This window comes from Fusarium coffeatum, assembly GCF_003316985.1.
Source record: "Fusarium coffeatum strain FIESC_28 chromosome Unknown BRIP53273_contig_91, whole genome shotgun sequence".
Lineage (NCBI taxonomy): Eukaryota > Fungi > Ascomycota > Sordariomycetes > Hypocreales > Nectriaceae > Fusarium > Fusarium coffeatum.
In genome coordinates, this window is record NW_022157886.1 from 1 (window position 1) to 23,267 (window position 23,267).

The 23,267-nt window shown below is 49.1% G+C and overlaps 8 protein-coding genes across 8 annotated transcripts; 4 read left to right on the top strand and 4 right to left on the bottom strand.

The window, feature by feature from the left end:
- Window positions 1-363: 363 nt before the first annotated feature.
- On the top strand, window positions 364-633 carry FIESC28_04454 (uncharacterized protein; the record flags this gene model as incomplete). The annotated part of the gene is made up of 1 exon (XM_031158601.1): window positions 364-633. One exon carries the CDS (start codon window positions 364-366, stop codon window positions 631-633), a length of 270 nt encoding a protein of 89 aa, XP_031017333.1.
- Window positions 634-2,429: 1,796 nt separating this feature from the next.
- Window positions 2,430-2,940, top strand: FIESC28_04455 (uncharacterized protein; the record flags this gene model as incomplete). The annotated part of the gene is made up of 3 exons (XM_031158602.1): window positions 2,430-2,561; window positions 2,634-2,806; window positions 2,859-2,940. 3 exons carry the CDS (start codon window positions 2,430-2,432, stop codon window positions 2,938-2,940), a joined length of 387 nt encoding a protein of 128 aa, XP_031017334.1.
- An 827-nt stretch (window positions 2,941-3,767) lies between these two features.
- FIESC28_04456 (uncharacterized protein) lies at window positions 3,768-4,848 on the top strand (the record flags this gene model as incomplete). Its single annotated transcript, XM_031158603.1, has 2 exons — window positions 3,768-3,864; window positions 3,914-4,848. The coding sequence occupies 2 exons, from the start codon at window positions 3,768-3,770 to the stop codon at window positions 4,846-4,848; spliced, it is 1,032 nt and encodes a 343-aa protein (XP_031017335.1).
- A 232-nt stretch (window positions 4,849-5,080) lies between these two features.
- Window positions 5,081-8,142, bottom strand: FIESC28_04457 (uncharacterized protein; the record flags this gene model as incomplete). Its single annotated transcript, XM_031158604.1, has 2 exons — window positions 5,081-6,918; window positions 6,966-8,142. The coding sequence occupies 2 exons, from the start codon at window positions 8,140-8,142 to the stop codon at window positions 5,081-5,083; spliced, it is 3,015 nt and encodes a 1,004-aa protein (XP_031017336.1).
- Window positions 8,143-8,723: 581 nt separating this feature from the next.
- Window positions 8,724-9,597, bottom strand: FIESC28_04458 (uncharacterized protein; the record flags this gene model as incomplete). The annotated part of the gene is made up of 5 exons (XM_031158605.1): window positions 8,724-8,972; window positions 9,030-9,095; window positions 9,146-9,159; window positions 9,363-9,539; window positions 9,585-9,597. The coding sequence occupies 5 exons, from the start codon at window positions 9,595-9,597 to the stop codon at window positions 8,724-8,726; spliced, it is 519 nt and encodes a 172-aa protein (XP_031017337.1).
- A 773-nt stretch (window positions 9,598-10,370) lies between these two features.
- On the bottom strand, window positions 10,371-12,002 carry FIESC28_04459 (uncharacterized protein; the record flags this gene model as incomplete). Its single annotated transcript, XM_031158606.1, has 1 exon — window positions 10,371-12,002. The coding sequence occupies one exon, from the start codon at window positions 12,000-12,002 to the stop codon at window positions 10,371-10,373; it is 1,632 nt and encodes a 543-aa protein (XP_031017338.1).
- A 259-nt stretch (window positions 12,003-12,261) lies between these two features.
- FIESC28_04460 (uncharacterized protein) lies at window positions 12,262-16,755 on the top strand (the record flags this gene model as incomplete). Its single annotated transcript, XM_031158607.1, has 6 exons — window positions 12,262-12,568; window positions 12,769-12,864; window positions 12,917-13,559; window positions 13,616-13,688; window positions 13,742-16,280; window positions 16,334-16,755. 6 exons carry the CDS (start codon window positions 12,262-12,264, stop codon window positions 16,753-16,755), a joined length of 4,080 nt encoding a protein of 1,359 aa, XP_031017339.1.
- A 2,299-nt stretch (window positions 16,756-19,054) lies between these two features.
- FIESC28_04461 (uncharacterized protein) lies at window positions 19,055-20,887 on the bottom strand (the record flags this gene model as incomplete). The annotated part of the gene is made up of 1 exon (XM_031158608.1): window positions 19,055-20,887. One exon carries the CDS (start codon window positions 20,885-20,887, stop codon window positions 19,055-19,057), a length of 1,833 nt encoding a protein of 610 aa, XP_031017340.1.
- Between the last annotated feature and the right edge of the window lie 2,380 nt (window positions 20,888-23,267).

Sequence of the window (23,267 nt, forward strand, 5' to 3'; positions counted from 1 at the left end):
CCCCCCCCCCCCCCCTTACAGCTTGGCACACTCCACCTTGATTCACCTGAGGCTCCATTTAACTAGAACTGTCGGTATCTATATCCATCAGCCTTCCCCCCGAAATCCCCTTCCCCGGCTTTTTTTCCTTCTCTCTTCATTACACAAACAAACAAAAACAAGCGTTTGCATTTCTTTGTTCACGAGCTGGACTCTTATTGCAAACCAATCATATCCACATTATCTCCCTTTGTGAAGTGCCCACTTGCCTCTCCATTCCAATTGGGAACCACAACAACAAACAAACAAACAACAACCACACAATAAATACATAACCAACCCATCCGACTTTTCTGTGACCAAACCATACAAACCACAAACATTATGGCTCACTCAACCGAAACTTACTACTATTACGTCCCCAATCTTCAGGCTCTCGACCCCACAGCCCGCGAAGTCGACCCTTCAGCCTACACTTGGGTCCAACCCACCATCATCGAAGATGAAGACCTCACTTTCGGCGGAAAGGCACTGAGCGCCTGGTACGAGGAGGATCGTCGTCGTCACAGCTCTGGCAGCGATGAGGAGGAGCGTCGTGGACGAGAACGCGTGCGAAGAAACTACTCGCGTTCCGGCAAGTCTCACAAGAAGTAAACGCGGAAAGCGGTCAACGACATTATTATCATGATACCCTTAGAAACAACCAACCTACCTCACCGCAACATCACCTACTACTCTTGATTACGACTGCATCTGCCCGCCATCACCCATCAACTCGACACGTCCACATGAAACGACTATAGAAGACTCCCATCGCATCAACACCTGTACAACCTCTTTCGCTCTCACCCCCGACAGCATCAGCATATAGCATTTCCACAGGAAAGCGCATTTAGACCTATTCTTTTATCATCGTATGGACATCGGGGCGTTTGTTTTTATTATTATTATTGTTACCTTGCATTTGGGATACCCCATGTTGGATTCGTTTTGCAGGCGCATGGTTCGCCTGGATAACCTAGAGCGAGCATCTTGTGGATGGAGGACAGCGAGATGGATGATGGATGGCGGGCAAATAGCACCCACACTGAATGGCAGAAATACCATAAGTTTAACATTATTACACTATCTTGTCCTTGTGTCTCTATGTGAATGTCTGTCTACCTGTCAAATGCATCAACGTCGCACTCATGTTATCTGGCATATGATCCACCCATGTCCCATGAGGTCACGTTCAACTCCAACCTAACCCCATGCCACGTGCAACAACCCCGATTCACTTTTGTGCATAATCCAGTTAACCGTCGATCAAGAAATCGAGTCATGTTTTAACAAATCCCATGCATATAATGACGTCGTCTCAACTGTCACTTTCACCTCTCATTGCACACAGGAGGTAACTCCGAGGTTCACGTGTAAACACAATAACATGCAGATGGTAAAGTCAGAATACCATTTGTCAGGGATGCGTATTTTGATAGGGTCGCCACTGATGGAGGCAATTTATTGTGTCGCTCTCCCGCGACGGACTGCCTCCGTTTGTCTTCAGTCGCCGTGGCGTGCGGGGTTGATCAACAACGTTGATGTTCAAGTGATGGCATTGTTTTTCTTTCCATACGCGAATGCGAGATGAAAAGCTTAATTGGTTTATGACGATTGTTAACTGTTTTGATGAAGAATTTTACATCTATCGAGATCTAATCTTGACATCAGCTATGCTACCGGCCGGGCTACCTACTGTACTGTGGTAAGGAGATCGGCTCTGAAGTATATGGCAATGATAACGTACCATCGGTGTGCATGTTGGAAGGCAATCATTACACCATCATAGTTGAAGCTATTCATATCCGCCTGTGTACCAGAACTTCGTATTCTTGGTGTTGATGAAATGGGATACATGGTGATCGGCGTTGTACATAGCCGTTCCACTACCGACTCGTCGGATCTTGCAGGTCTAGACTCGCTGCTCATGGGTATCGGCGCTGATCACAAATGCGGAGATTGGAGACAGGACCTTGATGAGTATAGTAGAAGATGTACAGTCACCGACAAAAGCTGGCTTTATCGCCTCAAGGTGGAAGCGTTCGTGGCTACAAGGATGGCTGAGATGAAGGGAGAGGGAAGCAATGTTGATGGTTTAAACCTCCTGCTTCATTGTCTCATCCTAATGCTCCTCCCCAAGTGCCGTTTCACCGAGAAGGCGGGCGCATCCTCAAGGCAGTCCAGTCAATATGCTGATACCTCCTGCCGCTGCAAAGCTTCATGGGCATACCATAAACACGGGGCTTCCAATCTGTTTCTGTCCCTTCATCAATATCTCCCGAGACATCCTTTTGAGAATATCGCCAGACATCTTTACCGACTCGCAATCTACTCGTTATCTGCTCTGGGCATACCTATAATATTAGATTACGACGAACCCTTTGTGATTCACTGCAGCGCTCTCACAAATGCCTTCCACCACGAAACCCATCACCAGAAAACCCCGAACTGACATCACGACGAACAAGATCACGAGAACACAAGCTTCGCGATCATCCAAACAAAAGCCGAAGACCACGACAGTCAAAAAAGCCCCCGCTGTGCGATCTTAGAAGGACACCGACGTAAGTCGTCTACTCCAGCTCTGCGACGCCCAACTAACACATCTGCAGATGGTCGACGTGCAGCAAGTCAGTCCACCACCGGAAATCGACATCCCCAATTTACGATTTTTACGACGAGTTCGCAGAGAGGCAGATTTTGGTGCCAAGAGAGAGAAGCGCCAGGTTGCAAAGGTTTCTGAGAATTGGTTTGCTACAGATATGGAGCTGCTTGGGATTGTCTGGTATGTTCTCATACCCTAGAGGTCCATGGCGTTTAAACTGATGTGGTTGTAGGGACTACGAAGTTGACCCCGACAAGCCTGTCGACTCTCCGCTTGACCGAATGTCTTTTCCAGTGATTTGCTGGATTGGATGAGTGGTTGCTGGTTGACATGATGGGAATCTTTTGGGAGAAACATGCATAAGGCGTCTACATACGTGGGGAAATGGGCGACTGAAGCGTCTTATTACAAGCGACGTTGTGGTGGTGATATTTCCTCTTCAGCTCCAGGGTACGTTCCGGAGGCAGTATCACAGCATAATAAATTACAAACACCAAAATGCAAAGCGCCATTACTGCAAAGTCTATCAAATAGAATCTCATTTTCACTGCAGATTGATGCCTGCGCGATACGCCTTACCCACATCTAGGCGCTTACACTCCAGCCGGGCGCATACATGCAGCCTCACGATAACCGATTGGTTGCGACGTAATTGAGGCTCATCATCACCAACAATGTTTCACAACTTTCGCACTGCCTCAAATATTCTGCCTGGAATATGATCTGATGATGTTGATGGTGTGCGATTGAAAAGCGACGCTACACCCAACTCTTGAGGACGCCCAATTGTCGAGTGCGCGCAGTCTTGAGTACGATCAATTAATTCTTCCATTTTATCAAGTTTGTCAAAATGCCAACACATCAAAACTGCAGTGACTTTTGCGTCTTGGCATGGAATAAAGGTCCGTCCCCTACAAGCCAACATCTTCAACGCTAACAGTAGTAGATAACAATGAATGGGATGGGCCGACGAATCCTCGTTCAGCCGAGTTGACTCTACGCCCAGATTCTCATGTCACAGTCATGCAAGTTACTACCACCTCATCTCGAATGAACGCGTACTGACTGGAATAGTTTCGCGGACGCAGATAGAGTCCGCGACTGTCCATCATGTCGAGCATACTTTACAGATGAATTCCTCATGCCAGATCTCTACTGGTCAGGTTATAGTCGAAGATCAAATGGATATTTTGGAAGTGAGACGTTTCGCGATGATAATGGTGATATCACATCATTGAGTAAGTGTCCCTCCCTCTACTCGTTAATGTGCTCTGCTAACGGAGTTAGATACATGGTCGCGCTTCCTCGCAAAGCAACTACACGCCAACTCCCACGAATGGTATAAATTTAACATTTTCACCCGCTGGATCGCCTCATCACAGAAAACAACCCTGGTCATCTTCGAAGTTCCCGGTAAACATCGTCTCAGAAAAGTGTTTCCTACCTCTATGCATAACGAAACTCTCGGCGATCCATTCTGGTTCTACCTCCATCTTTTAGAGCAGCTATCCACCCTACAAGACAACAGCGTCTGGGCCGTCCGTGACCGTGTGCGCGGTATCGAAACAGAAGAGAACAGCAAAAAGCCGAATCCCAAGTACAGGTTTATGCACGATACGGCTAGACATGCTATTCACGTCTCGGAGACATTGGAGGTGGCAGAGAAGACTGTTGCTTCTATTATTGCGCAGCACAAGTCTTTTCAAGAAGAGATGGGGAAGGGTGCAGGATATCGACGTGTTGGAGAGCGATTACTGTGGTACGACCATATCTTCTCCAGTCTCCGCCATCGCGCCAGCGCAAACAAAGAACGTCTGCTCAACGAAGTCCAACTCGCCTTCCACAGCGTTGCGCAGTACGATTCTCGCATCGCCGTTAAGATCGGCAAAGCGACACAAACCGACAGCGCAGCGATGAAGACGATTGCCTTTGTAACACTAACATTTCTACCGGCGACGTTTATTTCTGCACTTTTCAGTATGTCGTTTTTTAATGTGAGTGATGATACTGGTGAGTGGACTGTTTCGAAAGAGATTTGGATGTATTTTGTTATTGCGATTCCTGTTACTCTTATCACGGGGGGTGGATGGTGGTTGTGGCAGAAGAGTTTTCAACCTGTTTGGATTGGGGAGGAGGAGGAGGAGCGGAATACGCTCAGGGATTTGAGGAGGAAGATCAAACGTGGGGATAGTCAACGGGTCGATAGTTATGAGATGGCCTAGAGTGGATAAAGTGGAATTGGGCTCGACATGTTCTGGGTACTGGCTTGGACAGATTGTATGGCATACAGATAGAAAGCGATCTCGTATATTGGATTATGATAATGAGAAAAAGATCAAGACATTGCTACGCTATCGTATTCCAAGAACTCCAATTCATGTTGATGGACATCCAAGCTCGTATACTCCAAACACCGTCGCGTCATCAAGCAAAGACAGAATGAGCATTCAATCCCTAGATATAGTCTTTGCAGTTATTGGCCGCAGTCGTAGCAAAGCTATTCTCGATCGCCACAGTATCAACAGACACAAACGCATCTGTCTTTCCCACAGTACTATACTCTTGAACCACCACTGACTCTGGTCCACATGTTGTCTGCACCAAGGGCGACTGCGTCTGCCCGACAGTAACTTGGACTACGACATCATCTTGCGGTGGTTGCGACACTACAACGTTTCGTTCTGCGGCCAGACTTGTACCGGCGAGGATGTCGTTACCACCATAGCCACTGTTTAATACGAGGGTTGTAGTGTCAGGTGCACCAGGGACTTCGACTAGATGCGCGTCGCTGGTGATGATCTCAGGTTGGTTATTCGGGATGTAAATTGGCAAGACAGGCTGTGGTGTTTGCATCTGAGGTACGACGGTCGGTGCTGGCTCGAGAGTGTACGTGGGCACTTGATAAGAGACGGTGACCTGTTGCTGTTGCATCTGAACTTGGGCCGGCTCGTAGACGAATTGCTGGGTAGGATATGTCTGTTGTACGGATGTTTGGTACAGAGGTTGAGGCGTCGGCTGTACATAAGTCTCCTGTGGAATAGGTGCTGGCATGCAATCCTGCTGTTGGAGAGGTGGAACAGGCTCGAATGGTTCAGCCTGTTGAGAAGTTATGGTGATAGACTCTTGGGTCATCATCGGCTCGAACATGGGTTGCTGCTGATCCTGGATACCAGGTTGCTGCTCGTATATTTGCTGACTGTATTGATCTTGTTGCGTCTCAAAGGTCTGTTGTTCAAAGGACGGCTGCGACTCGGTCGTGTAAGAAACCTCAGTCGTGACGCTGAACTGCCCGGGCTGTTGGTCGAACGAAGATTGCTCATAGCCTGACTGCACAGAGTACTCAAACGTCGTCTGCTGCTCATACCCAGGCTGCTGGAACGTCGGTTGTTGTTGGTTATCTCCAAAATCGAAGGACTGCTGAGGCTCTGAGAAAGAGGATTGCTGATAGTCGAAACCCTGTTGGAACTGCCCTTGTTGTTGATCTTGGTAGCCGCCCGAGTCATCGCCGAAACCGAAACCACTGTCGTCATTATAATCATTGTATTCACAGTCGCTTCCTGAATTATCACCGTTGATTCCATTGACTTGATTGAGCATCCTTCCCAATTTCCTCCAGTTCTTCTTCTTTCCTAGCTTTCCGACTTGTCTGCTGGCGGACTCGACACCTTGACCAGTGAGTCGGGCTGCGTTAATCGTAGCATTAAGGATATTGTCGCCGACATTCTGTGGGGTGTTTGGCTGTCCTGGTGCAGGCCTCCGTCTGACTACTACTTTATTGCCCTGTTTCGTCTGTCGTGGTTGCTGTCCTGGTCGATCCCACGTTGACAGGCCCAGTTGTTCGTTGACGTAGAATGGCACGGCGTCTGGGGTTCTCAACTCCTTCCAGCCGTCGGGCAGAGAATTGGCTGGCTTCGTCCAAGCGCTTGTTCCCAATCTCTTGTTGAAGTAAAACGTCCGACCATCAGGTGTTCTTCGCTCATCCCAGCCCGGTGGCAATCCCGAGAAGCTAGACAAAGCCGCTGCTGTAGGTTTGAGATGCGTCTTGAGCCCAGTGACATTGTGTGTGTACCAAAGTCTCCCAGAAACATTCTTTCGGATCGTCCACATGTGCGTCGTGGCATCTTGCACCGAGGGTTGGACACGGGGATCAGATTCGGTTGCGTAATAAGACTTGTCGTGGCTGTGGGAAGTGTTGACTGTGTTGGAGGTGAAGCACCAGACACAGAAGCTTGTCGCGATATGCGCGGTGCTACAGATGAGACAGGTATAGACCGATACATTGAGCGGGATTGCTATGATGGTAAGCCAATATGCTCAGACTGTAGCCAAGCTCACTCACCTTTTCGACAATGATTGCACAGCTTGGGTTGTCCGGTAGATGTACGCCTGATATCGACTGCCGGAACTTGTTGAATCGGAGGAGCAGCACTGGGATCCCATGCTGGAGTGCTTATCACACCTGGCGACGCAACGCTTGCGACAGTTGTGGCAGGCGTGGCAATACTAGGGCTACTACTGGTAACACTGGCAGGTCTTCCGTGATCGACGATGGACGAATTGATGTTCGCTTGGCCAGGGTCGGCATGCAGAAGTTGAGGAGTTGAGCTTGTCGGCAGTGCTTGTGTTTGTTGGACGTTTGGGGGTGTGGGCTGAGCTGCCTGCTGCGCGATGTTTGGAGCTGAGCCTGTCGGACTGGAAAGTTGTTGTTGGAGGTGTTGATTCTGTGTCGGGATCTGCTGTTGTTGTATTGGGGAGTGTTGTTGGTACGGCTGTTCCTGCCCTTGGACGTACTCTTGCAACAGTGATTGCTGCAATTGCTGCAGGGGTGACTGGTATTGGGGTTGCGACTGGACATTTTGAATCGGAACCTGTGATTGTTGTTGTGCTAGCTGTTGCGATACTTGATGCGGTTGCTGCTGGGCCGCTTGGGGTTGAGGTTGATGAGGATTTTGGGTTTGCACTTGCTGCTGTTGCTGTCCTTGGGCGTGCTGTTGTTGAAGTGATTGCAGCTGTTGCGGGGATGGTAGGTGTTGAGATTGTCCCTGGACATGCTGGATTGGTGTCTGTGGTTGTTGTTGGTTCAGCTGCTGAGATACTTGTTGATGAGGTTGTTGTTGAATCGTTTGGGCCTGATGTTGATGATGCTGGGTTTGCACTGACTGCTGGTGCGGAAGGTGCTGAGCCGGTTGCACCTGCTGCTGTACACTCTGACTGGACTGAATGACAGATTGAGCATTTTGGATTTGACTTGGAATCTGTTGATATCCAGGATGAATCTGCTGTCTGGGATGGTAAGACTGAGGCCGCTGTTGTTGGATCTGACTCTGCTGCTGTTGGACATGAGGAGGATAACCGCCCTGCGAGTGCTGCTGCTGAGGCGCAGGCCGATGTGGAAGCGAAACAATCTGCGGCGACCCTACAGACGGGTTTCCAACAGGTTTTCTAGCAACAGATCTCTGATGCGATAAACCTTGAGGCATAGTATTCGCATGTTGCAAAACCCGTTGAGGCTCCATCTTGACTTACACGAAAGGGCAGAAGCGGGGGAAACCAAGAGGGCAGACCCCTCTTGGCATTTAATAGTCTCTCTTTTCTCTCTATTCCCCTGTCAATCCCTCCAATGCAACATGGTTCCTGTGACTTGATATGCTGAAAGATTAAGTGCTGATGTTTTGATCTATGTCTTTTCTTTCAGCCTGTACCAGGGTCCTCAGCCGCAAATGCGCAACCACTTATAAGCCTGCATCTTGGACTTCGTGGCGCGCTATTGAAGCAGGATGCTGTTTAGGGAAAATTGATGGGTAAGGCGTTTTTAGATGCCACTTTTTGTTACAGATGTTATCTCCTTGACGTCCCGGTTGTGGGCATCCCGCACCTCCAGCTGCCTAGCCTAAGAGACGGACATAGATTTCTTCTAAAATTTCAAGATCGTACTAATATATATACCTGGTGTCAGACATGCATAGCTGTTGCATTAAAAAGATCTGGCGCCCTATGTTCTCCCAACCCGCCTGTCTATTCTGAGCACTCTGTGGTGCAAGCTCCCGGCGGACAATACCCATGGTTACAAGCAAAAGAGCACAACCCACGATATCCTTCACTTGAACCAGGAAGAGGACACCCTTGAACCCCTGTCTCCGGAGGTAAAGGTTTTCCATCGCCGTGACTTGTGCATGTACAGGGTCCCGGTGGGCAGTATCCGTATGCGCACGAGAATTTGCAGAGACCAAGGTAGTTTTGTGTTTCGCCGGCGGCGACCGTCCCTTCGCTGCATGGGGCGCTGGATGTCGATGTAGCTGTGGACGTAGTCGGGATTGGAGTCGTGGTTTCTTCTGTGGTTATTGAGCTGGAGGATAGGTAGGTTAGCGCAGGTAGATGCCTTGGACGGATAGTAACCACCTACATGCTTAGATCTGTCGTGCTTGAATCTGGGGAGGGTGTCGGAATGGCCGTCTCGCCAGAGGACGAACTATATGATTGTCAGTTGGGAATCCTTCCTTGGTTCGTAGGACCACATACGTGCTGCTTGGATTCTTAGATGTTGTCGCAATGTCAATCTCTGCAGTGGATGAACTAGAATGTCTCCGACTCCCCAGTATACCTCCCACAATGCTGCCAATAATGACCAGTAGAAGGACAACAGCTAGAGCAATATAAACGACTTTTTTTCTTATCCCTACTCAAATCATCATGGTTAGTTGACATGTTCTCCGTGATCTAGATTGTTCCTCTGTACCGCAAATGAGAGGTGGCTTGGACTCTCCTGCAGGGCTCTCAATAACCTGGGAGGCTGTCTCGACTTTCGCAACATCTTGAGCTCCATTCTCTACCACGTTATCAGGGACAAGCTGTGGTAAATTTCCATCAAAGACTTCGGGGGCGTTGTTTTCCCGTGGGACACCGCCGCTGAATCCTGAATATTGTTAGATACACGACTTAAAACATATCTGAGTCGTACCTGGAGTAGCCATTACTGTCCATTTTTGCTACAAAGCCTGAGATACAAAAACCATATGAGATCATTCAAGGCGTGCCCAGGAGATTAAGTAGGATCCGGGAAACATGGTCTCATCAGTATAAATGGCCTAATGTGGAAGCGTCCGTTGAAGTTCTGAGACATTGTTTGGATTAAGCTGAAGAAGGGTCTACTTCCATGATGGCTGAGCGCTAGTGATGCATGAAGCCGTGGTCAAGGCTGGCGGAACTACTCCCGCGAATCAACCTGTTGTATAATTCTCCAGCTGAAGATCGATAGCCGGTGGAACAAGGCCTTCCCTTTGGCCATTATCCGAGGATATAAGGCTGGCTAATGAAACTAGTTCAAGGCGTTCCTGATATTCCAGGAGTTACTTTCCTATATCATCTTAGTCTACTGTTCGCCATAAGGCAATCAACCCCAGTCTAGACTAGAGGGATGGCCTCAAATGTGCTCTTTGATGATATGATCGTGATGTGCAGGACGTTGAGTGGCGAATCTGCAGCAATCCGATAGAACTGTTTCAAGCTCAGTTCAAGCTTCTAGATCTATCTTAGTTGACATTTACAATAACCTATCAGAGGTTGGAAAGAGGTTGAAAATAAAAGGTTGCGAATCAGATGGGTGGGAAGGGAGTATGGCAACACGCATATCTAAGTCTTTGATAGCTTCTACTGGTGAAATCCCTCCAAGCAAATTGGCCGATTTTAGTTCATCCCTTTCCCAACGACACAGCTATAACTCCTCATATACCTAGCCACTTCTTTTTCATGCCTTGAGCGTCGACAGTGGCTCTACCACATTCTGGAAGAACAAGGTCGACAGCCCTGCCTCGGCATATGGCCCTCTATAATCATCAGGGCAGGATAGACACCATCGCACAGCGCTCATAAGAGTTTCTCCCACCGTGCCTTCAAGGTCCTGGCCAAACTTACCACATACCTCACCTTTTAGAGCCATCACCACGTCTAACGCCACCATCTTGCGATAATTGTCTTCAAAAATAGGCCTCCAGTATGCGATTTCAAGGAGGACAATACCTAAGCTATATATCTCTTTGGCTTTGGTCCACCCTGACTCAACGCTGGGATGGATGTATAACTGGAGCTCGGAACGCACGAGTCCCGACGTCTTCTCAAGAGATTCATCCTTCGCTGGACGGCTGTACTGGAATCCAACGATAGCAGGGTCCGTAATGGAATTCGCTGCACCTGGGAACACAACGCAGTCGCTGCTGAAGGACTTGTGAATCCACTTTGCTGCATGGAACAGAGATATGGCAGAGGCAAGTTGGTAAGCCAGCTCAAATCTTTGTCCTAATGGTGGACGAGTTCGATCCTTTTTTGCGAGTTTGAGAATATCCAGTAGACTCGGAGGTTTCTGTGGAAGCGTGCGGGATCGCGGAAGTTTATAGACCAGTGCAATACGTCGTGACCCATTAAACTGTTTCTCGTGGTCTAAATCGTCAAAGATACCTAGACAGTCGAGCCTGTGAAAGTTTTGAGCATTTCCGGTACTCAAAAGAGCACCCAAGGCTCGGATCCGTTTGATAAGTTGAGACTGTTCCTTATTCCACGCTTCAATGTATTTCCATTCTAGGAGGACTGTCTCAGGTAGTGAAGTAGTGGATTGGTAGCTGGCGAGTGTTCGTTGGATATCCTTTCTCTGGTTCTCGGTGTCTAGATGCTGGATGCATTCTGCGGGGATACTCTTGACTCGAGCTGATGCTGCCTCAACGTCCTCCTCCTGGATTGATTGAAGACGGCTGACCAGACCGAGTAACGTGGATGATGCTTGGTTGCCTCCGCTCGATAGAGTCGCCAGAGACAAACGGGAATCCAACTTGTCGCTGATAGCCGTCACTAGCCTCGTCTCATCGCAGGCACCCACAAGACAATGGAGCTTCTGGTTTAGAGTTGCGAGTTTCTGGTTGATTTCCTCAAAGTGCTTCTTGTCTTTCGCAACCCAGCTAAATCGTTGCAACTTTTTCAACTTGTGTTGCTGTTCCTTTAGTTTCGCGATCCATGGGCTGTTGGTATTGAAGTCATTGGTTGCGGTACTCATTTGCGTCTTGTTTGGATCAGGAGGATCGATCGAGTACTTTTTAGAGATCCATTCGCCCGCTGCATCAAGAGTAGTGGAGATCTCGGCCATAATCTTCCCAACGGCGTCTTGAATGAGAGGCGGCTCGTTGTTTATGAGGCACTCTTTTGTGTCGGCAATCTTCATTCTCTCGCCCCAAGTCTGGAGTATGATCTGCTCGATGTTGTACAGTAGAGCCTGGTAATTGAGGCCGGGGTCCGAGGCGAAGATGTCTGTCAACATTACATAGCTATCTACTGCGCCTTTGAAGGCTACAAGTAAGCTCACGGCAGTGAGAGTGGCACTTGCTGGATCCATCGTTTGGGGTATTGTGTATCAATTTGAGATAGTCCAGGATTTTGCTGTGGTTATAGTCACATCTGAGTGCGAGAAAGGTTGATGGAAGGCTTCATGGTTAGAAAATGTGGCTGCTTATCTATCATGCAGGTGTTCCCAACCCCGCTCAGATAGCAGCCTCGTCTTGGTTGATGCCATACCCAACATCCGAAAATGATCCCTTCAGAAACTGGAAGCATCAGAGGTTTCTCTCTATCGTCCAAGTACCGGGTTGACCGAGATGCCTGAACTATCTTCCATCGTCCGTGGTGATCCAAGTGATGACGACGCTGCCTTGGTCACGTCCATTGCAGATCTTACACTAGGAGAACAAGAATCTCTCTTCTCTGAAAGGACTACACCAGACGTCTTCTCATTCTTCGTTCTGGCCATCCAATTTGAAATACCTCACTATGACCTCCCAGTAGGTCAATTTGCCTCAGTCACAGGGGGTAAAGTACCTCAGTCAGTTTTCTTGGGTCATGGAATTTCGAGCAACGTATCAGTGCTGCAAATTGAGAAGGATGTGTCACCAGATTGTCCAGCCGGTTAGTAACCTATTCATTTATTACCCACCCAAGCAGAAACTAGGTACATCAACGTTACTAACCTGGTTTGGTGGCAGGAACGTTAGTTGCTTGTAAGAGATATCATCAGGCTCCCAGAACTACGAGTGGCGCCGATCAGGAGGGCACTGAAAGGATACATGCGTGGCTGCTCCAAGAGCTGCGAGTGTTTTGTCATCCAGAGTTGCGAAAACATGAGAACATCTGCAGGCTACTATTTGTCGGCTGGGATGGTAACAGCATCGTTCCCGCACTTGGTCTGGAGCTAGCGACCTACAGTAAGTACACATACTATCGCTTTTCAGAATGAAACAAATACTTATGGTTCAGATACCCTCGAGGATTCCTTGCAGCAACTACGATCATACGGAACTATTGAGAGAAAGACAAACCTGACAATCGATATCGCCCTTGGTCTTCACATCATACATTCCCTCGGTCTCACCCACGGCGATGTCAAGCCGGGAAATATTATTCTGTGCCAACATCCTTCCCGTGGTATAGTCGCAAAGATATCCGACTTCAGTGGTGTAGCCCCAGCCTCAACGTATGCATCAGCGAGGTTTACAACAGGAACACCAGTATGGCAGTCGCCAGAGGTGGTTCTCGGCGAAATGAACATCGATTGGCAGTTGGCGGACACATACTCATTCGGTATAGTGATTGCAACGATATGGTGTCCCTCGGGGTGGATTCCACAGGGTGGAAGCTTCCTGGAAACCCGTATTCGTTATTGCATGACCCCTGACGATAAAGCCAAGGTGGTTCTGCTGCACAAACTATATCCTGATGATCACCCTGAAAGCCCTCTACGTCTTGCAATGAACTCTGTATCACTTCTGGGTGACGGTCTACCATCGCTTCCGCTCGCTCTCTTGTTCACATCTTCTCTTCCTTGCCAGCCGTCATCGCGGCTGTCAATCATGGACCTTTTGCTCTTACTAAGGGAGCAAGGGAATGGCAGATTGTCTGGGTATGGAAAAGTACTTTTCAAGTGGCATGTGGCTATACCTGACTGATGATACGCAGGTTAACAGACCTCCCTGATACGGCGATGTATGATCCCTCTTATTGGGAAAATCGGCCCATACCGGGACTACTGGTAGGTCTTCAAACGTATCTGATAGCTCAAGACTTGGTCTGACATCATTACAGGCCATTCAGCCTTCATACATGTATCGATCTCGACCTTTCAAGGAAAAGATGTTACAAACCCTTCTCGCAATAGGCAATGATATAAAGGCAAGAGTAAGTCCAATTATTGCACGCGATGTCGACGAGAACTTCACAGGCAGTGAGGAGGCCCTGTATGACTACGTGCGAGCCGAAGAAGGCCGTAGCCGGTCACAACTATGGACACAGCCGGAACTTCAGATGCTTGCTCCTATAGCACTAAATATCGCGCTTTCATACCTTCTCGGCTTGGGAACAGTTGTGGTTGAATCGATTGCTATAGAGTGGCTCGCTCTAGCCGCTCAGTCTCACGAAGGCAATGCCCAGTACTGGTTCTGTCCTCTGGAAGAATCTACCGGAAGTCGTGTTCAAACAACTGTGCCGAGGAGACTCTGGAACACCCACGCTGTTCTTGCCGGCTACCGCTCAAACCTCTCATGCTTACAAGCTTCCGATCCTGAACTGGCGACTATAGCTGGGAGTATGGCTCAAAAGATGGCTTGGGGCCGATCAGAGCCACAGATTATTCGTATCGAGCCATACCTCGAGAGGATCATGAGTCCCATTTATGCTGATCAAGCAGTTGTTGACCTTGAAGTAGAGGCTCGGTTTGGTAGCGAGATGGTTGGAGAGCGGGCCCTTCACGTAGCCTCAGCGATTGGACGGCTAGATCTCGTAAAATATCTAGTGATTGAGGCCAAAGCTGATATCAACGTCACCAATTTTCGCAATGAGACCCCGATATTTTATGCCACGCGGGCCAACAACCCCGAGATTGCCACCTTTCTCCTGGATCATGGAGCTCAAGTTGGCCATATCAGCACTGAGGGTCTCAGTATAGCCCATTGTCTTTCCATGATGGACGACCATGATGCGGCCGGTCTTCTCCCTCGCTACCTCGATCGCGGAGCAAGCTTGGGTGAAGTAGCCCTCGATACTTTGGCAGAACGAACTGACAGGATGTCATTGGGGGCGGGTATACCTCTAATGTGGGCGGTGTTCAAAAACCGACCAATTCTTTTTGAAGAAATACTCAAATCGCATTCCCGGCCTGAACTTCAGATCAGTCCGGCAGACTACTGCGGTCTTCTTACTTTACTTTGTTCCCTGAACCACGACAAGATGCTCAAACTAGCAGTACAACTCTACCCGTCTTCCGTGAACCAATCACTAGGGGTTGCAGATACTCCCAACACATTACAGCTACAAACCCGCTTCCTTATGGCAGGCACTAATGCAGTAGAGATGGATCTTGTACTTGAGGAGCCGTTCCAAGGAATGACGCCGGAAAATTACACGCGGTTGCTCCTCAAAGCAATGGACGCAGATAAGCGGCTATTGCTCGATAGAAGATATCTGCATCGAGCAAATTTCAAGCAAGCGAAAGAACGGACTTGCTCATTTCTTCTGGAACACGGAGCGGATCCGATACAAAGGACTCGACACGATGAGCCTCAGTCTACGGCCCTGTCCCACGCTGTCTGTACTGGAGATACCGAAGCTTTCAGGCTATTCATCACACATCTTAAAGAGGGCGGAGTGGAGTTATTACCGATCTTGTCAAATGCAGAGAGCTTTGGCGGGTATAATGCACTTCAACGAGCTATCTACTCTGACTCACGCCATATTTTCCTGATTCTCGTGGACGAATACCCGGCACTTCTTGAGTTGAGAGGCTCGGCAAGTCGAGGGGCTCTTCAGTCAGCTGTTACACAAGAATGGCCTGGATACTGTGAAGAATTGCTCAGGAGGGGAGCTAGTATCTACGATCGGGCCCGCGACAGATCAACTCCTTTCACGTGGGCGCTGATGCGAAATCCTACCTTGAACGGGGCTAAAACAGTCATGGAGATGATGGCTGTCGGTGCTGACATGGATCGACTGCTGGGGCCAGATCAGGAGAACGGCTTTACAGCCTTTGCCAAGCTGGTGCATGCTTTGACCGTATACAAAATGGACTTTGGGTTTGACCGCCTAGAGTACGTCGTGCAGAGATATGGCAAACCCGCATTCATCGCCAACTCACAAACTGGAAATTCGCTCATAACTCATCTTTTGATGACGAAACCACCATTGTCCGACACCGGCGCCATCTCGACCCAGACTGCGATGTTAAGGTACATCATCCAGTTGTTCCCAGAAAAGGTCAACGCAGTAGAAAGCACCATGAATGGAACCGCTCTACATCTTGCCAGCGGTCTTGGAAACATAGCATGTGTCGAGATCCTCCTTGAATCAGGCGCAGATGTTGATATAGAAACTCTAAGTCCTCGTCGCGAACATGGCATCACGGCTTTGGGGCTTGCTGTACATCGCATGCATGACCCGCCTCCACGGACAGTCAGGGAGCTAGGGGCACGGGAGACGGCCACTTTCCGAAAGAACACTGAGCTTATCATAGCTGCCCTAGTACAGAAGGGAGCAAAGACGGCAGGGAAAGGCGCCAGTATGGCGCTGGTGCTCCGTGTGAATAATGCTTTGGAAAAGGGCCATACTAGCATCCACGTTTCCATACTCGATTGTAAGACTCTCAAAGTATCTTTCATTCATACTTTACTGACGAACTCGCACTAGCATCAAGCTCAGAAGCGAGTGTCATCGACGCAGACAACGAATGGTCTAGACGACTGCCATGGGAGGGCCAAGGACCAGCGCCATACGAGACACGAGATGATGGCCAGACCATGGTGGAACACGTTTACGATGACGGCCTGCTCCATGTCATGCCCGAAAGCTCGTACAATAGTCTTGAATCCCTTCTTGGCGCCATCAGTCCGGAAATGAGGAGTAAGGGCTATGTTGAGATGAGAGATCCAACACCGGATCAATATGCAAGAGGCGTTGAGATGAGTATCGGGGTTCTGAAGACCATTTGGCATCAGGGGGGTAATTTACCGTCCGGTTGGGAGATAAGACAAGATGAGCAAAGTGGGAGGATCTATTTTGTTGATCACAATCGTCGAGAAACATCTTGGGATCCGCCGGTTGTTGACTGAAATGGATCTCTACTGACCGATCCATCCCATCGTGATGCACCAACTGGGACATAGTTGGGGCGGACTAAGGAGAGGGCTCCTTCTTATGCAGCGCCCTTGCTGGTCTGGGGTGTTGGAAAGAGTCCTTAAGATGTAAGGACGCGGCTTGAGCATGTCGAGGACGAAACACCGGGCGGTCGTTTCTACGATCAGAGGGTTCCTTACTCCAGATGTCCCAACGTACGAAGTGAGGTTCTTGGTGTCAGTAGTGTTTGTAACCTTGGTTTCTCTATATATGACAAGTACCCAAATCACAGAATCTTTCCTTCTCAGTCTGGAGATCTCAATATGAGCTATCATCCCAGCATGAATAGGGAGCCAGTCACCTTACAAGCCGTCCTCATCAACAATTCTCCTGTAATAGTAACGGAGCTGTCGGTAGTAGTATTCCCAGCCCTCCATATATTCAGCACGATGTCAAGTCATAAGTATTTTCAGGTATGGCGCTGAGTCGGTTTCAGTTAACCATGGTAAAAGCCTGACTGTAGCAAAATGCCATCCTCCTTGCTTCCCAAACTTGACGGGTGGCTGAACCAACCACCTGCCATCCGAGCCACACCACCCCAATATCAACAATAATTCATCCTTCTGAAGCAAGATCCCGAAATACAGATCCATCAGTCCAGTCCAATACTCACAATAGTCTCACTTACTCCCCACTCTCTACTGACTTTCCCAACTCATAATGTCTTGCTCACTTACACTCAAACAGAGACACAAAGTCCAGGATGTCAAATGCAAAGCTGCACTCACAAGGATTCTCCGTCCCACCCCCACATGTCAGACGTCACTCCAACCTCCCACCTCCCTCCCTCACTCACATCCCCTCTAACACAACCTCACCTCCTACTTCCCCTCGCATCTAAATAAAGCATTCAGTTTCCGATCAATGCATCTACCCGTCTCGCCCGCACATCTCACATTTCCACCAACCAACACACACACAAAGATAGTAGGATGAAGAAAAGTGTAAATAAAACCCTCATAAACGACAACCCGCATTACAAGTGAAACATCAGATGCTGCTGTCAAAACCACGGCTCATCTTTCCCCCCTCTTGTTTTGAAACGAACCATAAGCCATGGCGTTCTGCCACTGTATCCCAACCTGACAAATCCATACAAGACACCAACCACCAAAACACCTACAAGCAAGACACCATACACACACACACATACATTTAAAACCGTATAAAAACACCACCAATATCCGTACAGATAAGCCCAACCCCCACGAATACAAACACTCACACTTCTCGTGTCCAAAATGAGGGGGCCATAGCAACCAAAAAGAGGGGGTGCCTAGTTTATGATGGAGGGTCGCGTCGTGTCCGCCTGAGGGTGTCACCAAGAGGGAAACGAAACTGATTGATAGGTTATCGTGCTTCGCTTCGCTTGGGTGAACCGTGTTTGGGATCACGACTTTTTTTACTTCAAGGGGCCTTTCACTGCATGCTGTCAACCTACCTCGTAGTTACCATCAACCTCTCTCCTAGTTCTCGTCACTCAGGCAGTACGCCAACCTCCAAAGTAGCTATCATCAATCAGCCAAGGTACAGTACAGTCACAGTCATGAGAAACAGTAGGTATTTTAGATATTTTTTTATTATTTTTGAATCATCTTCTGAATTCTCCTCGTCACCTTGAACACTGCAAGGCCGGAGAAGCTGTCCAATGTCGACAGCCATTAATATCGTCCCCTCATCCACCACCCAATCCAGTACGCCTAAAAGCAAAATGATACACACTTTGTGCACATGTTCCCTTGCTTCTTCCTTGCCCGGGGATAAATGTTTGTGTGTGTCTGTGCAATGTCGTGCACAGGAAACAATGAAAAAAGTGAAATCAAAACTCCAGCGCTGGCTCTGCGCACTGTTTTGTTGGTACCCAAGTTTCCCGTTCTAAACTTTTCTCTCTCGCTTTTTCGTTATCCAGGTGTTCCTGTTCCTCTGTTCAACGCCCCGCACTTTCCAATTATGTACATCTCTAAACAATAAACAATATGTGCAGGTCTCCATAAGACCGAAGGTATGTGGTTGGTATGCCGTCGTGGCTATATCGGGTTCAATGTCCCAAAAAATGAAAAGGAATGACATGAGTCGGGGTATCTCTGTAAAAAAAATTGTTGTTGCAAAAAAAGACATGAAAGAAGATAAAACGCCAAGCAACCCCATGATAGCTGGCTCATCAATGACTTCTAGTGTGGTCTAGTCGTCATGTCGTAGGTCATTAAGTTGAATCGTTAGATCGGTCGAGAGGAATTACTTTCGCAGGCCAACTTTGCCTGCGAGGCTCTTCCAGAATCGTGCGCTCTTGCGCTCCTCACTGTGCGTCCGTAGCATCACCTCGTCCCGTTGCATAGGTCCTACAATGTCCTCGTCGCCTCGGGCGGGGAACTTGCCATCCGCATCCACCAGACGGGGAATAGCGCTGGGCAGTCCATCCTCGAGGCGCTTCCATTGCATACCAGCAAAGACATCGTCCAGGGGAGGGGGTCGACCAAGCATGGAACCGCCACTGTTGGCTCGTGCTCGTCCACGACCGCGGCTGCGGCTTCGTGAACCACTTGTTGAACCGGGAGCAGAGCTGGTAGCTTCCACGATCTGGGCCATGAGTCCATCGTGGGTTGTCCTCCATCGCTTTTCGATGTCGGTCCATTTGGCCTCGGTAAGAGCATAGATCTTGCTGGTCTCGCCATAGTTCTCTCCCGTGCGTACAAGGTGCTTGGTGTAGTTGCATCGTGCAGTGTCCCAATCGTTGCGCAGCTGATGGAGGGTCTCCATGTTTACGGACTCGGGTTGATAAGGCTGCGGGGTGATGGTGAAGTTGGCATGACCAAGGCGATCAGACCATTCGTCGTGCTCCTGCAGGATCGATGGGAGGGGTAGTGGAACCTCAGGGCTGTTGCATCCAAAGCGGAAGGATGACACTGAAGGCTTCGTGCTAAGAGATGGTCGAGGGAACTGTGTCGCAGAAGGGACTGGCGAAGGGACTTCGGTAGTCGAAGAGGGTGGTGCGATGGTTGGTGATTGGAGAGGAGACTCTGGCGGGGGTCCACAGAGAGGACTGGTCATTAATGGAGGTAGTAGAGGTGTTGTGGCCATGCCTCGCTCTCGCTCAAGGTCGGATCGCTCGACAAGAGCTTGCGCCTTTTCGATGTCGATAGGTGCGGGTAGGTTGATACTCTCGGTGCTTCCATAGTAAGATACTGCAGGAGTAGGGAGTCCAGTGTTTTCCATCGCGCGCTCCTGACCAGGTCGGCAGGGCGCAGACATGGATGACGACCGACTTGAAGGACCTCCAGACAGTACAACGCTTTCCAAGCTGAGTTCGGTGCTGGGCGACATCATCGGGTTGCCTCGACGGCCGTTTGGTTTCCAGATAGACATGTTGGGGAAGCGGGCACCGATGCGTGACGTGAGGCCGGCAAAGGGTGACTCGCTACCTGATCTCTTCTTGCGAGAGCGCTCGTCCATGGGCATGTCACCGTCACTCAAGAAACCCATGTCGTAGTCGATATCGTAGTCGCCAACAATGTTGCCGTCAAACATGATATCCTCGGAACTATTTCGGGGCTCACATTGGTTGTCGCCTACACGGGAAGAGGCTGGGTTAGTAACTCCACGATTACGAAGGTGGCAGGCCAAACACGCATCCTTGCGGGAAGATATGACGGCCTGACCAGACGAACAAGACATACACAAGCAGTCATAGAGACTAAACTGGTCCGAAGGAGCAAGACTATTACGGTCGACATCGTCGTCGTAGTTGTTGTGTTCGGGTTCCAAAGGCTCTTCTTGAACATCGGGCAATGATCGCATTGGTGGTTTTGTGTGGACCGATGGCGTAGGAGATACAGGACTTTCGTTCAATTGCGGTGGCAGATCGAGAGAAGACGTCGAGCTGGACATGCGGAAGTGACCCTTGCCAGGAGAGAAAGTCGGAGTGAGTGGTGAAGCAACATCGGATGAGGACGAATTTGTTGTGTAGTAGACGTATGAGAGGTCTGTCTCGGGGCTAACTTGTTGTACTTCCCACTTGCGGCGATCCTCCACCATCTGCGGCAGAAGCAGCGGCTTGAGCTTGGGCGACATGATGTCGGCCTTTACGGTCGAGGCCGTGATGGATAGGGAGACGTCGAAAAAGCGAGCGGTCGACTATGATTTCCTCCAGGATTGCTATATTATGTTGTTGTTTTTGTTTTGGGGTGGGAAAAAGTGGGAAGAGAAAGAGGAAAACAAGAAGTTGGAGGGATGCCTCGGGATGATAGTCTAAGAGAGACAGACAGCCCAGCCTGTGGTGACCGCAGCCCAAGGAGGGTTTAGTGGGGGTTTTTGGTAAAAAGAGTACGTACTCTTTGCGCTGTCGCTGTTGCTGTCGGGCCAAGTGGCGGCGGATCCGGGGACCGGGGGTTGCTCTCTGCTTTCCCTCCAAGACTAAGGAAACTGAGACCGGGGTGGGATTCTGGGAAGGAATGGCTAATGGAAGCGGAAAGTTGTGTGTTGCTAGCAGGTGGGTGGGCTATGGGAACAGGGGTGGCAGGTGCGAGCGCGGGGCGGGTCCTGGTCCTTCCAAGACCTGGGCTTGGACGCTGGGCTCTGGTTTCTGCTTGCAGCTTTTTCCTTCTGAGTCTAAGAAAAAAACGACACCAGAGACCCCACTAGGTTGGGTAGGAATCAACGAGGAAACGGTTTCGGCAGTGGAGTTTTCTTCTCTCTGCCTCTTGTCTCTGAAGTGGGCTGTGTCCGGCAGACTCAGTGCAAAAGGAAGCTAGTGTGAAAAGCCGAGCGATGGCTGACTCTTGTTTTTTTCTTCTTGTTGACTTTTGGACCTAGGGGCCCAATAGAAGTTCGACTCAAGAAAAACAAAGTCCCCCGTTGCTGGTTGCTTTTTTAGACTTTGGCCCGCCTTTCAACGGTGCTGGTTGGTTGTGACCTCGTGAGGCGGGTGTGACTCGTAACAAGCGACAGAAAGTGGTGATGATGAACGAAAAGATTCAATGACGACGGTGGTTTCAAAGTTGGTAGGATATCAGATCAATACAATTGAGACGGCACGTTTGAGAGAAAGCAGAAGCTCCAAGTAGCGGGGCATGTTGATAGTATATATCACGAGGTGGTAGAGTTGGCATGGCACGATTGACACAATCGGCGGCTGGGCAGGGTTCATCGCGCGGCAGAAGAGCACACAGCAAGTATTCAAGTTGTAACTTGAGAGAACAAGCGCTCGGTCGTCCACGTGTTATTGAACCGAGGATTGGGCGCGACTACATGAGGAGGAACTGCAACTGCACAGCTGACGTTGTTACTGTACTGAACCGCGGCTACCTTACAAGTTACGGCCAAGGTTATTATTGTGGTGTTGTACCTTATCATTGGATGCTACCAAGTATAACTTCTACATGTAGGGTCTGGTGATGCTACGTTGTGGGTTCAGGTTGGGGAAGATGACCGGTGAGAGTGGCATTTGGCTTTTTACTCCTCTTGTTCGTTCTGCACAATGATTTCCAAGCGGTGATGGAATGATTCTACTGTTGCGTTCTCAACATGCTGTACGAAGAGGTATAGAGAAGCTGCGTTATACCTCGTTCGTGGATGCAGGGATGAAGGGTTGGCTGACGTTCAAGGTTTGGGTCATCAAGGCGGGGGAGACAATGGTTGCTGCCCTGCTGTGTTCTGTTCTCTCTCTTCTGGCGGCTGAATGTTAATTTGTTCGCGACAAGGAATATGCAGGCGTGACGTGGGAATAAGGTGATGAGGAGAAAGCTGTAGAGAGACAATCATAGGCTGATGGTGCTTGGTTCTGTCGTGATACCTCCAGCGGATGCTTACAGCGCATTTTTACAGAGGGCTTTCAGGGCTTCTGGGAAGTGGGGCCGTCAATTCCGCCAATTGGTGAGGCCCTGACGATGGCTGGCTGTGTTGGAAGCTCAAGCAAGGGAAACAAAAGCCCGTGCATAACACAATTGTTTGTGGCTCAGATCCAATTGAAACTACCGTGATTGACAAGACGGCAATCGGTGTTTTTTTGAAACAATGGCTTTCTTATTGAACGGAAGCGTACAGTAAAGACAGAGTTGACTTTATCTCAAACAGTATGTAATAATAAAAACAGACGAACGATATGAGAACCATACATAGATCGAGGGTAGTAGTAGGAACAGGGATCTCCCATGATGAATGGGATTCATCGATGATGATTCAACTTCTCGATGAAATCACGATGTCGTCTTTTTATGCAACTTGAACTAATTTATTTATGCTTCCGCCATTTTATCCAACGTTGGAAAAAAACCGTTGTGTGTAACTCCCCATTTGGGAAAAGACCTAGAGGTATTTGCATTCCAGTCAGAGAACTCAGAACCATACCCCAGCTTCTTTTTCACATGGAAAGTTGGAAGGGTAGCTTATTGCCATTGGATGCAAAGATCAGCGGTTTCTGTTCTCCAAGTTACTGTTTTTTTTTTTTTTTTTT